At 42.1% G+C, this 17,500-nt stretch overlaps 3 protein-coding genes across 8 annotated transcripts in view; all 3 read left to right on the top strand.

Annotated features, from left to right (window-relative positions):
* LOC308697394 (adhesion G protein-coupled receptor B1-like) overlaps positions 1–1,916 on the top strand; it is a gene marked incomplete at both ends in the record, with an annotated part of 11,722 nt that extends 9,806 nt beyond the window's left edge. The window contains 6 exons of the mRNA XM_081376580.1: positions 340–376; positions 485–1,119; positions 1,224–1,259; positions 1,343–1,447; positions 1,576–1,626; positions 1,719–1,916. Of these exons, the coding sequence (XP_081232706.1) occupies positions 340–376; positions 485–1,119; positions 1,224–1,259; positions 1,343–1,447; positions 1,576–1,626; positions 1,719–1,916 (1,062 nt within the window). The remainder of the gene's footprint in view (positions 1–339; positions 377–484; positions 1,120–1,223; positions 1,260–1,342; positions 1,448–1,575; positions 1,627–1,718) is intronic.
* Positions 1,917–14,478: 12,562 nt separating this feature from the next.
* Positions 14,479–16,058, top strand: atp5if1a (ATP synthase inhibitory factor subunit 1a). Its single transcript, XM_081376594.1, has 3 exons — positions 14,479–14,664; positions 15,545–15,657; positions 15,726–16,058. Exons 1-3 carry the CDS (start codon positions 14,596–14,598, stop codon positions 15,865–15,867), a joined length of 324 nt encoding a protein of 107 aa, XP_081232720.1. The 5' UTR covers positions 14,479–14,595; the 3' UTR covers positions 15,868–16,058.
* A 1,182-nt stretch (positions 16,059–17,240) lies between these two features.
* Positions 17,241–17,500, top strand: part of hnrnpr (heterogeneous nuclear ribonucleoprotein R) — a 24,719-nt gene continuing 24,459 nt past the window's right edge. For 3 of the 6 annotated variants that reach the window (XM_081376592.1, XM_081376590.1, XM_081376588.1), the window contains exon 1: positions 17,241–17,338. The gene's annotated coding sequence lies outside the window, so the exon portion shown is untranslated. Of the gene's footprint in view, positions 17,414–17,500 lie in introns of all 6 variants that reach the window. The other 3 variants (XM_081376591.1, XM_081376589.1, XM_081376587.1) reach the window with 1 other exon arrangement.

Below are 17,500 nucleotides of genomic sequence, written 5' to 3'. Positions count from 1 at the left end.
TCAGCATTGGAACCTGTTTCAAGGTTTGCATTCTCAAGCCTCAGGCACTGTTGTGCGAATGAACAGCCGGAACGCATTAAGGGTTTTCTGTTAGAACGGTGTGTGTTAGCGGCCCCTAAGTTAATAACTAATGATCTTTGCAATGAAGGGAAGCAATCAAACTAACTTTAGCTGGACAGATCTGCTGTAAAGCCTGAACAATCTCTGTTACTGTAATCTCCTATTATCACTGTAAAGCTGCTGTGAAACAGTCTATATTGTTAAAAGCTCTATATAAATGAAGGAGACTTGACTTGACTTTCAAAAATTGAATTTCTTATCTTTCTTTCTCGTGTGCAGTCTGACTTTGAGAAGGATAGCGACTCAAACCGACTAGGTAAGCAAACAAACCACAAAGAGCATGAAAGTCTTCATGATAACTGATGGGTTAGGGGGACTGTATTGCACACGCCTCGGTCTCACCTGTCTGTCCGCTTCCCTTCAGGTGGAATGAAGAGCTCTTCCGAGGAGAAGATGCCCCCCCCACAGCTTCCCCTGCCCCTCGGCCCAAACTTCCACACCCTTCCGTCCAACCCCAGCGGAAAGAGCCACTTTCCCCCCGTTCCCGAGTACTCCAGCCACACGCTCACCCTGCGGAGAGAGAAAGGTCGCGTAGTCGACCCGTCCTGTGGGAAACCCGTGTATGTGTGTGACAGCGAGCTCTTCAAGCAGCTGGACGTGGATCTGGCCCTCGCTCAGGCCGAGAGCGTCTGTCCTGACGGCAGCGGTTACGTGCTCCTGCCCAACACCACCTCCACCCTCCGCGCCAAACCCAAAGACGACTCCAGCGGCTCCGGCAAGTACAACATCAGCACCGAGCTCCCGCAGGCCCGCCTCATGCATCTGAGTGGGACCTTCGCAGAACCGCAAGCCGCCTACGCCGTCAAAACGCTCCCCGCCGACCGCGTCAGCGTGTCGTACTCGGAGCGCGACTCGCCCATTCAGAACATCCACAACATCTCCAGCGAGAGTCACGTGACCAGCAGTCTGGGCGACACCTTTGACTCCATGAACTCCATGATGTCCAAGAGTGAAACCATCTCCACCCTGTCTATGAGCTCTTTGGAGGTCAGCGAGGGGGTAAGAGGCACCGTTCATTCTTGCTAATGCCACACCCAGTGAACACCTCGTCTGATGATTATTGCATGATGTGATATTAAAGCTTGCCTGTTTTACTCTCACAGAGGCAGAAATCCCGTTATGCAGAACTTGATTTTGAGGTAATTACTCACTTTCAGAGTTTTGTAGTTAAATGCACATCTGCAACAGTACCATAATAAGCGTTTCTTTCTCTCTCGTGTAGAAAATCATGCACACCCGAAAGCGCCACCAGAACATGTTCCAGGACCTCAACAGAAAAATGCATCACGCTGAGAAGGACAGGGAGTCACCGGCCTCCGACAGCAAGGTGAGCCGCTGAACCAGACGGTCATATGTGGAACTTTCCATGATTGAACTCTGAATACTTTCTGGAAAAGAGAACATATGGGAAACTCTTGGCTCGGACTTTGGATTAATGCTATTTTCTCTCTGCAGTCTGTCAGATGGAGCGTTTCCTCCGCTGGAAGTGACAAGACAAACCATAGCGTAAGTGTCCCAGTCTTTTGACTGCCTGTGAGGTTTTCCCACTCCCTGCCGAGTACGCCATCTCCAACTCTGTTCTCAATGTCTCTCTCCAGGATAAGCAGCAGGGAGTCATGGATCGCTCCTGGGAGAGCATGAGCCGGACGCAGGCGTCTCCTCCTGCATGGGTCCGAAAGGACATGGAGCCGCTTCAGGCGTCTTCTCTGGATCTCCAGGGCGTGGAGTGGGAGAAGGCCGGAGCATCCATTCCCCTTGTGGGCCAAGACATCATTGACCTGCAGACAGAGGTGTGAGTGAACAACATCTAACCCTGAACACCTCGGTCTGAATTTGATTTGGGAAAGAGAGCGGAAATGAAGGGATGAGCATGTAGAGGGCGGAGAGGTAGAGAGGAACCCGAGAGGGGAGTGCTGTACCCGTCTGTCATTTCAATACGTGTCTCTCCAGCTTCAGAAGTAGCTCTCAGCTCTAGATGATCATTAGAAGGCGTCTGAAGGTTTTCCGTGCCAGGAGAGATTCTGGTTGGTTCATCAAGAGCTTTTCCCAACACTCTTCCATCTGGTCCAGGAGGTGGCGTGGACACCCGCCTGTGCCCATTCATTTTTCCACAGCTCCGGTTTGGGATGGGCGAATCTTCCCAGAGGATGGTCGTCAGCTTTCTCGGCTGCTCGAGTTTGGCCCTTTGGGGCTCCTTCCATGAGCCTCTGGGGTCGTGAGCTGTGCCGAATGGACACACATGAACTGCGGTCGCTGTGGTGTTCGTTTTTAGCGCTTTGCGTGAAGCATTTCTGGAAGCTTCCATCAAACATTGGGGAAATAATTGTACTGAAACTTGAAAAAGACTATAAGAGCATCATGATTCCTCTGTTATTAGTGTAGTGTGTTATTATTATTATTATTATTATTATTAATGTTATTCCTTTGTTCTCATGATCATGTTATGATTTTGAGCATATTTCTGTTCTTCGAAGTTTATTTTCAAGAACTGTATGAAACTGTTCAGTCATTCCCAAAACAGCAGCAGGATGGAGTATCCCAGCATGAGCTCAGCATTCTGGGTAATGTAGGCGGAGCAGCAGTGACTGTGTAGCCTTGGACTCTTTGCGGACGAGCTGTTGTTTTCTCCTTCGCTCCATTGGATCAGATCACTGTGTTCCCTCCATTCCCACCAGCGGCTCTTTCTACGGCCTTGTGAACGGATCCCCAGCGCACGTTACGGGAGAGAGTCCCGGTGCAGTAGATATGCCAAACCATTGACTGGCATCAGTGCAATATGAGGACAGATGCTTGATGCCCAAGCAGGACTGACATCAGAATCTTGTCAGGTTTTGTTAATCATTTTCAGAGTTTTATATCACCTTTATACACCCTATAGAAACCTTTATGACAACACTGTTCTCGGACTATATTAGCTATCAAATGAAGGACAACACAAGACGCTGTGTCTTGCTGCTAAAAGAACTTTCAGGAAAGAGAAATATGATATCTACACAGAGTAATAGCTTAGAGATATATCTGACTGTGCTTCAGGAAAATGCCCTAGAGTTTTGTACTGATTTCTCCATATTGCTGAGACACTGAACCCTCGGTCGTCTTGTTTTTTAGACCTGTGTGTGTCTCTGTGTGTGTGCTGATATTCCTCGCGTCTCCTGTTAGCGTGAGGTTCCCGATGTCTGTCTAAATCTCCAGCAACAGAGTCTCTCTGTGTGTTTTACCTCCTCTTGTGATTGTACAGTTTTAAGAACAATAAGGTAAAAGTGTCTAGTTTCTAATAAAATAAAATAACTTAAAATTACTGACTGCCTGTTCTTCACTTTCTTGACTGAAAATGTGGTTTCTGCAGCACTAGCAGCACCAAATATAATGAGTGTTTTCAGACAGGTTTCCTGGAGACTCCCTGATGTCCGCCATTGCTCAGTCCCGCCCCAAACTCCAGAGTCAGAAGTTGACATGTCACGCAAACATATCAAACCACCAATCATTCAGTACATGAAACTGGCACACATCACAGACAGCAGTTGTAATGATAGTAGTTTCTGAGAAATGCTGCCGAAGTAAGATGTCTTGTTCTTTGCTTAATGTCTAAATTAGGGTCATCAATGTTAATATAGTTTGTGCTTTAGTTTGACAACATCCAAAAGACAGCTGAAAACCTTCCGTGAGCACTTAACCTCGTAAAAAAAAAAAAAAAAATTCGTTCCTTTTCCTTTAATCCTCCCTTGTCTGGCTTATGCTACTCTGAGCAATGCCTGAACTTCGTATTTTGAGCACTTGTTTTTTGCCTCTTCATGATGACTCGCTTAATTTAGTCCTAATTTGTAAGTCGGTTTGGACAAAAGCGTCTGCTAAATGTCTAAATGTAAATGCAAATGTACTTATTTTCCACCATGGGCCTATTTTCATTTTGGTCTAAATATGAGCAAAAGATTACACAAGAACTATACAGGATAAAAACTAATGACCATTTGTATTTTGCTCATTAGCATCAGGCTCCTTCTCTCAGGAAAGATTTCCTTTGTTTACAGGAATCTATAAAAGTAAGAGAGCAAAAACACTGGATATCCCAACAAACTCATTACATCAATAACAGTTAATTATAAAAACAAACAAGACTGGTGAAGGTTAAAGGAACCTCGAAATTCTGTGATCGTTTGCTCACCCTTAAAGGTCCCATTCCATGGATTATTTTTATTATTTTATAATGTTTCCAGGGGTGCCCTTATAATGTTAGTATGTTTTTTAGATAAATTTTTTTTATAATTTAGAAATAAAAGGCATATTTCCTAGCCTGATTTCATTCCCTGGTTTGAACACTCTGTTTGAAGGGGCGTGTCTGCTGTGACACTTCAATGTAAACGCCCTCTGCTGTGATTGGCTGACATGCTTGCATATGAAATATCTGGCATTACATGTGGAACTATCTGGAAAACCTTTACTATTACAGCTATTATACGTTTTTACTATTACAGCTATCTGGATTAACGAATCGTGAGAAGTTTTTTAAGTATTTCGATCTATTCCCATCACATAAAAGTTTGCAGTGATGATGAGCATATGAGCAGATGACAGCCTGTTGATCGCGTGAAAAAAGATCTTATCATTGCAACGCAGTTTCTGCACTCACTAATGATTTCACCAATGCAAACATGAGGTATATAAATACAGTAGAGCTTCGTTGTGCAGTTTAACAGCGTCATTGATTTCATAATGAGGTTTGGCAAGTGTCCAGATAAACTCGCGCTGTGTCACCGACAGCTTGGGCGATTGGAAAGGGATTGTTCTTTGATCGCTTTCTGTATATTAATCACAGTTTAAGTAAGATTATTTTCGTCCTACTAAGAGAAACGATGTGAAGTTGATCGCTACTTCCATAGTAAATCACTACTTACCGCTTGCTGGAATATAGTTGAAACTGTCCCCTTCGTCAGTATGAAACGCTGAGAGAAGTCTGCTTGATATTATCCCAGGTTAGAAAAACAGTCCGTGGTGAGATGGACAGAGCAAACTAACAACTTCGAATTAAACTTTTGCGGTATCCGATTATAGATAAACATCATCCATGTCTGTTGACATTTCGCCATCAATACGCCTGTGTTCCTGTGGGCGGAGGTTAGTCAAAACACGGTTCTGGTGATGTCACTAATGCAGGATGTAGAGGGGTGTAGTCCAATCCAGCCGTTTTTTTGTAGTCAACTTCTGTTAAATAAAATATCTCGCTTGGCATTGAACTTTGAGCTTTATAATTTTACAGATATTATTTATGCTCTAACAGCAACATTACACACTAACTAAAGTTTGAAACATGGGATCACGAAGAACGGGACCTTTAAAACCGTATGGAACACAAGAATGATTGTCTGAGGTTTCTTTCATTTTCCCATGATAGAAAAGGCAGAAATAAAGTCATGGCACATGGAGAGCGAGTAAAGGATGACAGAATTCCCACTGCAAAAAACATTCTTAAATCAAGATACATTTACTTGAGAAGCAAAATGACTGAACATATTAAGTCTAAAATGAATGAAAATGATGTGAGTTTGAGCTTAAATTATGAACAAATCTTCCAATGGGGTCAGAAAAATATTCTAAACTCAAAGGGAAAACTAGTTCATGGCAGATATTTCTTGTTTTAGCCGTAAACTCTATTGGTACATTTTAAAGAATGTTGATCAAGATGAAAATCCTGAGAAAGAAAATCTTTTCTTTTTGCGTTGTGAACTAGTGCTAGGGTTGATGATCACCGCTTGCTTCCCCTCAACATTCATTTCCGTCCTTTTGTTGGAGTCAAACCTCATGTGTGTCATGCAGTTAGTCAGTGGCATTCAGAAGGCGACCCATAATGCACTGTGTCAGAGAGGGCTGGATGTGAGTGCAGAAACACTCTCAGTAATTGTGTGCTGGGGTGTTATTTAATTCCTCATGACGGTATGAATGTGCCACTCGAAGCTTTGTGTGGGTTTTTGTCTTGTTTCATTCAAGCCCAGAGAAAGTAATTGCGCTGTTGAATATTGTGAGTCACGTGATCTGGCTGATGTGAATGTGAAAGTGGATTACAGCTGTGTTTCTGCGTCACGGCCAAATGCCAGCAGATTCAGAGAGCAATTCTTCTCTGCGGGGAACAGCTCTCGACGGAGACCACTGGGATTCAACTCAATCCATTCTTCCACATCACTCAGCGGAGAAACAACCCTTAGAGAGGCTGGGGCGGACTCACTCTCAGGTGTGTTTAATGAGTCAGTCCTGAAGCCTTTACTCATTGAGTCGCTTTCACCTCCTGCAGCAGAAAACAGTGGACAATGATGGATCCGAGACGTTCCTGCAGACCAGTGGATCCCGGAGACCCGAGGCTGCAGGACTCCTTTCACTCTGGACAGGGAGAAACACACTAGAAACCATCCATAATGCCCTAGCAACCGCATAGCAACATCTAAGAACATCTAAAAAAGTTTAGTTCTCACACAGCAGCGTCGGTACAGTCAAATCAATAATATTGTTGAATATTAAGTGGGGATGCAGCGATATGAAAATTTTGTCTGATACCGATAACCGATAATTCTTTATATTTGAGAGCAGATATCCGATATACTGGTCGAAAAATCTAAATCCAAATTTGTATCTAATTTTTGAGAGCCTGATTACGATTAGTGTTAGACAGTGTTCTTGATTATTACGTGCGTATGTTTTTGGTCCTGTAATTAGAATCTCTGTTTTTCAGAATTTAGTTGTAGGAAATTACTAGTCATCCAATTTTTTTATATCAGCTGTGCATTCTGTTAATTTTGTGAATTAGTAAGTTTTTTCAGGGCATGAAGAAATATACAGCTGAGTATCATCGGCATAACAGTGAAAGCTAATGCAATGCTTCCTAATGATATCTCCTAATGGTACAGGGTGTGTGTGTGTGTGTGTGTGTGTGTGTGTGTGTGTGTGAGGGTAGCATGTCCAGAGTGAACAGCAGCGGTCCTAGTACTGAGCCTTGTGGTACGCCATACTGAACTTGTGATCGATGAGACATCTCTTCATTTACTGCTACAAACTGATAACGGTCAGATAAGTGTGATTTAAACCATGCTAGTGCGATTCCACTAATGCCAACATAATGTTTGAGTCTATTTAAAAGAACGTTGTGGTCGATAGTGTCAAATGCAGCACTAAGATCGAGTAACACTAATAGAGAGACACAACCACGATCGGATGATAAGAGCAAATCATTTGTGACTCTAACGAGAGCTGTTTCGGTAATATGGTACGGTCTAAATCCTGACTGAAAATCCTGTTTGTGTGTGTGTGTGTGTGTGTGTGTGTGTGTGTGTGTGTGTGTGTGTCTGTGTGTGTGTGTGTGTGTGTGTGTGTGTGTGTGAGAGAGAGAGAGAGAGAGAGAGGTCAGAGGTCAGGATCGTCACTGCCTCGACATTTTTGCTTTGGTTTCTCTTTCATAACTCTTTAAGAAAGATCTCTCTAACTAGGAACTTTATTCCCAGTTGTTTAACATTCACGTTACCAAGAAAAAATGTTTTTCCACATATTTTGTGATCTGAGGAGCAAAGGAGTGCGTTTGATGACAGTGATGGAGTGACTGAGATGTTCTGCTGTGTGTGAGTGTGTGTCTCTCAGTTCAATCCAGTCATCATTCATAATCTCTCACTTTTCAAGAAAGAAAGTTTTGAGTTCTGATAGTTACAGTATGTTTGACGGTTCATCGAGTTCAGATATGATTGCAGCCGCTCAGAGCGTTCAAATGTATTTGAATCATCCGTCATACCCACTCCATCAGCGAACCGAACCTGTGTTTAATGTGTTTAATGTGTGTGTGGCTGATGTTGGACTGGGAGAACGACCTCAGCGTGTCATCGCTCGGCAGATGCTGGTTGCCAGGAAACCGTTTCCATTGGCAACAAAAGCAGTGGTACCGAGGAGAAAAGAGAACATATTATACGAGGACAGCGAACCAACGGAAGTCCATATAAAGACACCGGATGCTCTGCAAGTTCAGCTGCACTATTACACAGTTCCTGTGATTCACAACAGGTGAGATGATCTGATCTCTATTATGATGAAGGTTTCCAGCAGATCAGACAAAGAGTTCTCCTAAATAGCAGCAGAAAAATAAGTTCTTAGGTAAGAGTAAAAAAAAAAAAGTATTCACAAAGATGCTGAGATCGAGTTGACGTCGTTGGTCACCCCTGATAATCTAAGATAATAGGTAATGAGAAGTTCAGCTGCATTATTACACAGCTCCTGTGATTCACACCAGGTCAGATGATCTGATCTCAGCGAACAGGGAACGTTCTGTCAGTGTTATGAGGGAACGTTCTGTCAGCGTTATGAGGGAACGTTCTGTCAACGTTATGAGGGAACGTTCTGTCAGCGTTATGAGGGAACGTTCTGTCAGCGTTATGAGGGAACGTTCTGTCAGCGTTATGAGGGAACATTCTGTCAGCGTTATGAGGGAACATTCTGTCAGCGTTATGAGGGAACGTTCTATTAGCGTTATGAGGGAACGTTCTTCCAGTAACGTTAATAGAACGTTCATTTAAAGTTATCAGGGGCTGTATTCACTAAACATCTTAGCACTAAGAGTTCTCCTAAATAGCAGCAGTGAGAAGTTCTTAGTTAAGAGTTTTCTCTTAAAGCCTATTACCAAAGCTGCTGAGAGCAACTTTTACTGAGGAATAGACAGAAGTCTCGTTAAAGCTCGTTGGTCAGTATGATCAAAGATGGCCGTAAAAATAAATCTGCATTGTTTTTTACTTTTGATCTTTCTTTTTTTTTTTTTTATTGCAAAAATCTAATCTTTCATTGAAGTAAAAGAATTGAAAGTGGTGGGGAAATCACATTATGCAATAACCGCTTTTCTCCAAAACACGTCATTATTGGCAGCCTTTTATTAGAAATCTTTTTCCAGATAACAGGTCTGAGTTTTCTCTATAATGCCTGCTGAGTTCGGAGATCAGAGACGATCCTCGAGCGAGGAGGATTTTTCTTGAAACCCTCCCAAACAACATGTGGTGATGTTCAGGCTTTCTGAGCCCAAGACTCACTCATCTCTGTGATTCTCCATCTGTGGCTCTTGGAGAGGCTTTGTTCACTGAAAATCTGGCATTAGGATGATATAAACACACGTCCTCGACAGATTCAGAACATCTTTAGTTGATTGGAACTTTATAATTATTGCCCTGATTAAGCTCAACAATCTTCAGTGGAAGGTTAGATTTTTGCAAATGTTTTGAATGAAAGATAAACCATGCAGATTTATTTTTACAGCCATCTTTGATCATGTTTACCAGGGGTGCCATTCAGTCTGACCACAACTGTAAGAGGAGAGACTAGTTAAGAGGATAGACTAGTTAAGAGGAGAGTCTAGTTAAGAGGAGAGACTAGTTAAGAGGAGAGACTAGTTAAGAGGAGAGTCTAGTTAAGAGGAGAGTCTAGTTAAGAGGAGAGTCTAGTTAAGAGGAGAGACTAGTATACAGGAGAGTCTAGTTAAGAGGAGAGACTAGTATACAGGAGAGACTAGTTAAGAGGAGAGTCTAGTTAAGAGGAGAGTCTAGTATACAGGAGAGACTAGTTAAGAGGAGAGACTAGTATACAGGAGAGACTAGTTAAGAGGAGAGTCTAGTATACAGGAGAGACTAGTTAAGAGGAGAGTCTAGTTAAGAGGAGAGACTAGTTAAGAGGAGAGACTAGTATACAGGAGAGTCTAGTTAAGAGGAGAGACTAGTATACAGGAGAGACTAGTTAAGAGGAGAGTCTAGTTAAGAGGAGAGTCTAGTATACAGGAGAGACTAGTTAAGAGGAGAGACTAGTATACAGGAGAGTCTAGTGTACAGGAGAGACTAGTTAAGAGGATAGTCTAGTTAAGAGGATAGACTAGTATACAGGAGAGTCTAGTGTACAGGAGAGACTAGTTAAGAGGATAGTCTAGTTAAGAGGATAGACTAGTTAAGAGGAGAGACTAGTATACAGGAGAGTCTAGTATACAGGAGAGACTAGTATACAGGAGAGTCTAGTTAAGAGGAGAGACTAGTTAAGAGGAGAGACTAGTATACAGGAGAGTCTAGTATACAGGAGAAACTAGTTAAGAGGAGAGACTAGTTAAGAGGAGAGACTAGTATACAGGAGAGTCTAGTGTACAGGAGAGACTAGTTAAGAGGATAGTCTAGTTAAGAGGATAGACTAGTATACAGGAGAGTCTAGTGTACAGGAGAGACTAGTTAAGAGGATAGTCTAGTTAAGAGGATAGACTAGTTAAGAGGAGAGACTAGTATACAGGAGAGTCTAGTATACAGGAGAGACTAGTATACAGGAGAGTCTAGTTAAGAGGAGAGACTAGTTAAGAGGAGAGACTAGTATACAGGAGAGTCTAGTATACAGGAGAAACTAGTTAAGAGGAGAGACTAGTTAAGAGGAGAGACTAGTATACAGGAGAGTCTAGTGTACAGGAGAGACTAGTTAAGAGGATAGTCTAGTTAAGAGGATAGACTAGTATACAGGAGAGTCTAGTGTACAGGAGAGACTAGTTAAGAGGATAGTCTAGTTAAGAGGATAGACTAGTTAAGAGGAGAGACTAGTATACAGGAGAGTCTAGTATACAGGAGAGACTAGTATACAGGAGAGTCTAGTTAAGAGGAGAGACTAGTTAAGAGGAGAGACTAGTATACAGGAGAGTCTAGTATACAGGAGAAACTAGTTAAGAGGATAGTCTAGTTAAGAGGATAGACTAGTGTACAGGAGAGACTAGTTAAGAGGAGAGACTAGTATACAAGAGAGATTAGTTAAGATGATAGACTAGTATACAGGAGAGACTAGTGTACAGGAGAGACTAGTTACGAGGATAGACTTAGGCCTGTCGCGATAGTCGATAAGTCGATTAATCGCACGATAAAAAAAATGAGCTCGATAATTTTTCCGGCCGCGATAATTCCATTTGCATGCTTGTTTGTTTTCCTCGTCTCTCTCTCTCTCTACCAAAGAGACTGGATGACCACTCTCGGTTCTTTAGCGTATAGGAGGAGTGAACCCTCTTGTTGTCAGTCACATGGTCTTTGTGTGGGGAGGCGGCGCCGCGGCGCTTGTCAGTCACATGGTCTTTGTATGGGAAAGCGCCGGCGGGACTGTTTGCGGCGACTGCCGGGAGAGAGAGAAGACGCTAGTTGTGAGTTGCGACAGCGAGCCCGATCACATGAAAATGCGTATCTATACCACGAATGTTATTTCTCGTGCCATTTATACGCCAAAAATAGTTTTTGCATGCATATGATACGCTCTTTATGGCGTGTAATACGCACGCACTCCTCACCCCTAATCCTAACCAAGTATTTTCAGTGCGTAGCATGCACGCAATAAAGCGCGTCTCCGTCTTCCCGACAGTACACAATCACTTGACAAAGTAACAGGAGTAACAGTGCAAAATTGTGCGATATGGCTTGTTGAGGCTTTTTTTATTTGTTTACAAAGGTCCTAACTGTCAGTTTTGCCTGTTATGGAATGTATCACTATTTAATAATGTCTAAAGCCTAATGTTTAATATTTTTTGAAGTGCAATTTTGTTTCATTTTATTTATTAACAGACATTTATTTTGTTAACAGACACTAAAGAGTCCATTGCTTTCATTGTTTTTGGTTGTTTTGTTCATTTTTTGGATATTTAAAATGTTTTCCGTTTTCAATGTTTAATATTCTTTAGAAATAAAAGTTTATAGATCGTTGAAAAGGTGTACCTGCATTATTATGCCATTATAATTATATTAAATGAAAATGGTCTCAGTGCGACAATATTATCGTTTATCGCGATAATTTCTTGGACAATTTATCGTCCAGCAAAATTTGTTATCGTGACAGGCCTAGATAGACTAGTATGCAGGAGAGTCTAGTATACAGGAGAGTCTAGTATACAGGAGAGACTAGTTAAGGGGAGAGACTAGTTAAGAGGATAGACTAGTTAAGAGGAGAGACTAGTATACAGGAGAGACTAGTTAAGAGGGTAGACTAGTATACAGGAGAGTCTAGTATACAGGAGAGACTAGTTAAGAGGATAGTCTAGTTAAGAGGATAGACTAGTATACAGGAGAGACTAGTTAAGAGGATAGACTAGTTAAGAGGAGAGACAAGTTAAGAGGAGAGACTAGTATACAGGAGAGACTAGTTAAGAGGATAGACTAGTATACAGGAAAGTCTAGTATACAGGAGAGACTAGTTAAGAGGAGAGACTAGTTAAGAGTATAGACTAGTATACAGGAGAGTCTAGTATACAGGAGAGACTAGTTAAGAGGAGAGACTAGTTAAGAGGATAGACTAGTATACAGGAGAGACTAGTATACAGGAGAGACTAATTAAGAGGAGAGACTAGTTAAGAGGACATACTAGTATACAGGAGAGTCTAGTATACAGGAGAGACTAGTTAAGAGGAGAGACTAGTTAAGAGGATAGACTAGTATACAGGAGAGACTAGTTAAGAGGATAGACTAGTATACAGGAGAGACTAGTTAAGAGGAGAGACTAGTTAAGAGGATAGTCTAGTTAAGAGGAGAGACTAGTTAAAAGGAGAGACTAGTATACAGGAGAGACTAGTTAAGAGGAGAGACTAGTTAAGAGGAGAGACTAGTATACAGGAGAGACTAGTTAAGAGGAGAGACTAGTTAAGAGGATAGACTAGTTAAGAGGAGAGACTAGTTAAGAGGATAGTTTAGTTAAAAGGAGAGACTAGTATACAGGAGAGACTAGTTAAGAGGAGAGACTAGTTAAGAGGATGGACTCTAGTTAAGAGGATGGACTCTAGTTAAGAGGAGAGTCTAGTTAACAGGAAAGACTAGTTAAGAGGAGAGTCTAGTATACAGGAGAGACTAGTTAAGAGGAGAGTCTAGTATACAGGAGAGTCTAGTATACAGGAGAGTCTAGTTAAGAGGATAGACTAGTTAAGAGGAGAGTCTAGTATACAGGAGAGACTAGTTAAGAGGAGAGTCTAGTATACAGGAGAGTCTAGTATACAGGAGATTCTAGTTAAGAGGATAGACTAGTTAAGAGGAGAGTCTAGTATACAGGAGAGACTAGTTAAGAGGAGAGTCTAGTATACAGGAGAGTCTAGTATACAGGAGAGTCTAGTTAACTGAGTTGTTGAGTTGCTGAACTGCATCTGCTGAACATGAAGTGAGGTTAGTGCATCTCAGGACTGGATCTGTTTGGAAACGCTGCCCCCTGCTGACCACATCATCACTGTCACAACAGAGAGAGGGTTTGTTATGAACTGTTTGAAAGGGAACCATCACACACATCTTCTGTAGTGCACGGCCTTGAGGACCCAAAAACAGCCACTTCGCAACTCTGAATTACTATTTTAACTAGTCCAAACCAGCATGTGAAGTAATCTGTGGCACAGCCAGGCTCTCTCTCTCTCTCTCTCTGAACAGACAGTGCCTTCTAAAAACTTAATCTGATGCATGAGTTGAATGAATCAGAGTTTTTATTGTATTTTTTATGAATGTATGAATGAATCAGAGTTTGAGCTGTACTCTGTTGTTCAGTGATGTCACTAGTCTTTCCCGCTGCTGCTGATGATGATGATGATGACGCGAGGTCAACTGCTTCCGGAACTCGTCGCCTTGACAACACAATTCATATTGTGTGCGCGATGAGTGAGTAATGCTGCCATAGAATGTTCTTAACAGAGACAGTGCAATAATACAATAGAATAGAACATAATGCTTTAATCTATTATTCTTTGTATTTGATTGATTTTCACATTGAATTGTTGTAGATAATCATCTCAGTAATGTTTTTAGAAGGAGGAAAAATCACAGATGAACAACAACAACAACAACAAAAAGCTGTCATTCATAAAATACACATCCATACGAACCTTTGCAAATCGGTTCAGTCATTAAATTAAACTTTCATTGTTATAACTTTCGAATATTTTATTTTAAACGAGACACACTGTATTGGCGACACCCATTTGTGCCCATGTAAACAGAAACGATCTTTTCATGCAGGAAGTTATTGGCTAATATGAACATAAGTTTGTTAAACATAACCTCCATAACGTAACTGGTGAACTATCTCATATGCGCTTAGTGAACGTTGTAAATGCTCACGTGACCCCTGCTAATTCAGATTTACACTAGTGTACATTCAAAAACTGGATACATCATCCTAGCTATTTATTCCATCAGAGTTACAGAGAAAATCTTCTTGAAAACGAAACATTTATTCGTGTAAGAAAACCATATTTTCGAATTTAGTGTGCTAACTTTAAAATATGAAGAGTACACTGATTCTGCTCCAAACAAAGCACGGTTTCAGCGGGCTGAGTCTGCGCATGCGCAGTGCGCTGGTCTCCGGCCGCCAGGTGGCGCTGATGACGCTGTGTCTTGAAAAAGTCCAGTTTATTCTCTGGTCAGTTGTTTCCGTGTTCCGACAGATCCCGCACAAGGACATTAAACTTAAGCTCTGTTGTGTCGCGATCGGGGTTCAGTCATGGCTCTGCTGCTGAGGGCCGGTGTCAGAGGGTTCTTCACCTCCGCGCTGAGGAGAGGGTCAGACCAGGTACTGAAGAGCGTCTCTCCTGAGGGAGAATGTCGAGGATGAATTGATTCGAGTGCTGGAGCTTTACAGCTTCAGTCGTTATTCACATTCTGTGCTCCCTGAAATAAACCACATCGGTCATGAATTAAAGACCATGTTCTTTTCTGAGGTGAAATATTTTAGGGCTGCAGCAACTCAACGCATTTGAGCATCGATTAATCGCATATAAACATATTCGTCACTTAAATGTACTGGCATTATGGTAATGAGGGAGAAATATTGCGAGAAGTCACATTTACCTCATTTATTTTTATTCTGTGGTGGAAACAAGCTTCCATATTTAACTGGTATTCTACAATTAAAGTTATATCTTTATTTACAAACGCTAGAATGCCACGTGACTGTTTCCACTGTTGACGCTGACGGCGCATGCGCATCCAGAGCATTAACTCTTGATAAACATTAAACTTAAAGTTAAAATTCTACATGGAACTGAAGTAAGAGTAAAAGGGCTCTTGTAATGGAGTATAATGTGTTCGGATGAGCGAATGTGAGTTCTGCTTTTGTTTTTCTTTACTATAATTTTTAATTAACGACTTAACTTTACATTTTCCAGTCAGCTTAAATGTAAAACGTTTTTTTTTTTGCCTACATAGACACAGTTTGCTATATTTGTTTTAATTGACTTCTAATTTCACATTGTTGGAGGACAAATTACACCCGATTAATCTAAGGAATAATCGATTAATCGTCTCTCTCTCTCACTCACTCACTCACTCACTCACACACACACTCACTCACTCACTCACTCACTCACTCAACACACACTCACTCACACACTCACACACACACACACACACACACTCACTCACTCACTCACTCACCCCCCCCCCCCCCCCAGCTGGGTGATCTGGGTTCGGGAGCCGGTAAAGGCGGAGGAGCGGGCGGCTCGGTCCGGGAAGCAGGAGGAGCGCTCGGGAAGAAACAGGCGGCCGACGAGGAGCGATACTTCAAGTGAGTCTCGGTCTCGCCGCTTCCGTCATGTGTTGTGCTCATGAGTAATGATGGTGTGTGTGTGACAGGCAGAAGGAGAAGGAGCAGCTGGCGGCGCTGAAGAAACACCACGAAGAAGAGATCGACCACCATAAGAAGGAGATCGAGCGTCTGCAGAGAGAGATCGACCGGCACAAGGGCAAGATCCGACGACTCAAACACGACGACTGAGAGACGACTCGTCCGTCGCCATCATCACTCCTGTGCCTGATCGCTCCGTCTGCATGTGCTTCAGGACAGAAACATGTGCTCTATCAATACACCTGTGCAGGAACATGTGCTTTATCAATAAACATGTGCTCTATCAATAAACATGTGCTTTATCAATAAACGTGCTCTATCAATAAACATGTGCAGAAACATGCAGACATCTGAAGTTATTTGCTATGAAACATATGAACATAACCTTGAGTTAACCTGAGGCTCGAACACGAGTCGCCTGAACCAGCAGCTGGAGAGGGACAACACGTGGAGTTTCATCTTTTGGTGAAATACTTTGAGAGTAGAATGAGTTTATAATTTTTTCGTAACTAAAAAACATTCCTAATATTGATATTAATATCTGTTCTTCACTGATCAAGCTATTCCGAAGGATGTTCAAATGTCTTTATTTTATCCGAAGCAAATTACAGCTGAAAGACCTCAGTGTGACTCTTCTGTGTTAGTCATCAGATGATCTCCTCATGTTCTCATGTGATTATTTGAAACTAGGATTTATGCAAACTTCCAATCCGAAGATCTGAGATATTCAATATTGTGAATGATATCCGGACTGGACCATCATGGTTATTTTATGAGCAGAGAAACACAGATCTGTAGTTTTTCATCTTGAATCTGGGACTTTATGTTTTTGAGTAGCATAATATTTTGACCCCGACGTGATTTGAACACGCAACCTTCTGATCTGGAGTCAGACGCGCTACCGTTGCGCCACGAGGTCACAGTAACGCGCATCAGCTCGAGCCCCGATGACCAGCGGCTCAGGTCTGATTTAAAATCCTTCATAAAATCGATCCTGTCAAATCATTTTCTAAATTAAATTGATGAGACATGCTCATTTTGTGCGCTTTTAGAAAAAACAACCGTCCATTTTTTTTTATGTAACCCAACCAATCAATTTTCAGCCCTTCTGAAGAAAACCACTCCTTTGTTCGCAAAGATATGTTTTTTTTGTTTTGTTTTTTATTGTGAAAACCCCATTTTCTTTTGAATATGTTGCCAACTTCATTATATTCTACGCTTCATTTTTCAAATGACAATAACAAATGGTTTATTAAATCTCCATTGTGCTTCTTGAATTCAACTCTAATCACATCCCTCACACTTGTACACAAATAAAATAAAATAGCCAGAGAAAACTAGACTGGCGGGTCTTTTTTCTACATCACTCATTATATATATATATATATTTCTTTTTAATTATCGAGACAATCGCGTGACTGATCACATCATATATTTTTTTCTTTTATATCTAAATATGCAAATCGTGTAGTTTGTCGGTTGTGCGCGCGGATTGGCTGCCCACCCCCGTGCGTGATGACGCAGTCGGTCCGCCGCGCGAGGAAGTGGCGCTGTTGTTTGAGCGACGGGACCGTCTCGCTGTGTCTCGTGGGTTCACCCGAACAGCTTCTACCGTGTTTCGGTGAGTTCTGCCCTTCATGAACCGGGACTGACCGCGCTCGACAGCTTCTCGTGCCGTCCGGTCATCATAATCGCGGTGAGTGCGCGCGGTGGGCGCGTTTTTTGGCGGGTCTGTCCGGTTTGAATGGTGTGTCTCGCGCCGCTGCTGCTGATGTAGGCCTCG

The sequence above is a fragment of the Scardinius erythrophthalmus genome (genome assembly GCF_964197995.2).
Source record: "Scardinius erythrophthalmus genome assembly, chromosome: 10".
Taxonomy (NCBI): Eukaryota; Metazoa; Chordata; class Actinopteri; order Cypriniformes; family Leuciscidae; genus Scardinius; species Scardinius erythrophthalmus.
Note: the sequence above shows the minus strand (reverse complement) of the source record. Positions and strands in the feature narration are given on the sequence as shown.

Bases quoted from the DNA above. Each gene is read 5' to 3' on its own strand.
- atp5if1a (XM_081376594.1), top strand. From the start codon at position 14,596: ATGGCTCTGCTGCTGAGGGCCGGTGTCAGAGGGTTCTTCACCTCCGCG. The intron at 14,665-15,544 runs GTACTGAAGAGC...CCCCCCCCCCAG, and splicing joins TGAGGAGAGGGTCAGACCAG to CTGGGTGATCTGGGTTCGGG. The intron at 15,658-15,725 runs GTGAGTCTCGGT...TGTGTGTGACAG, and splicing joins GACGAGGAGCGATACTTCAA to GCAGAAGGAGAAGGAGCAGC.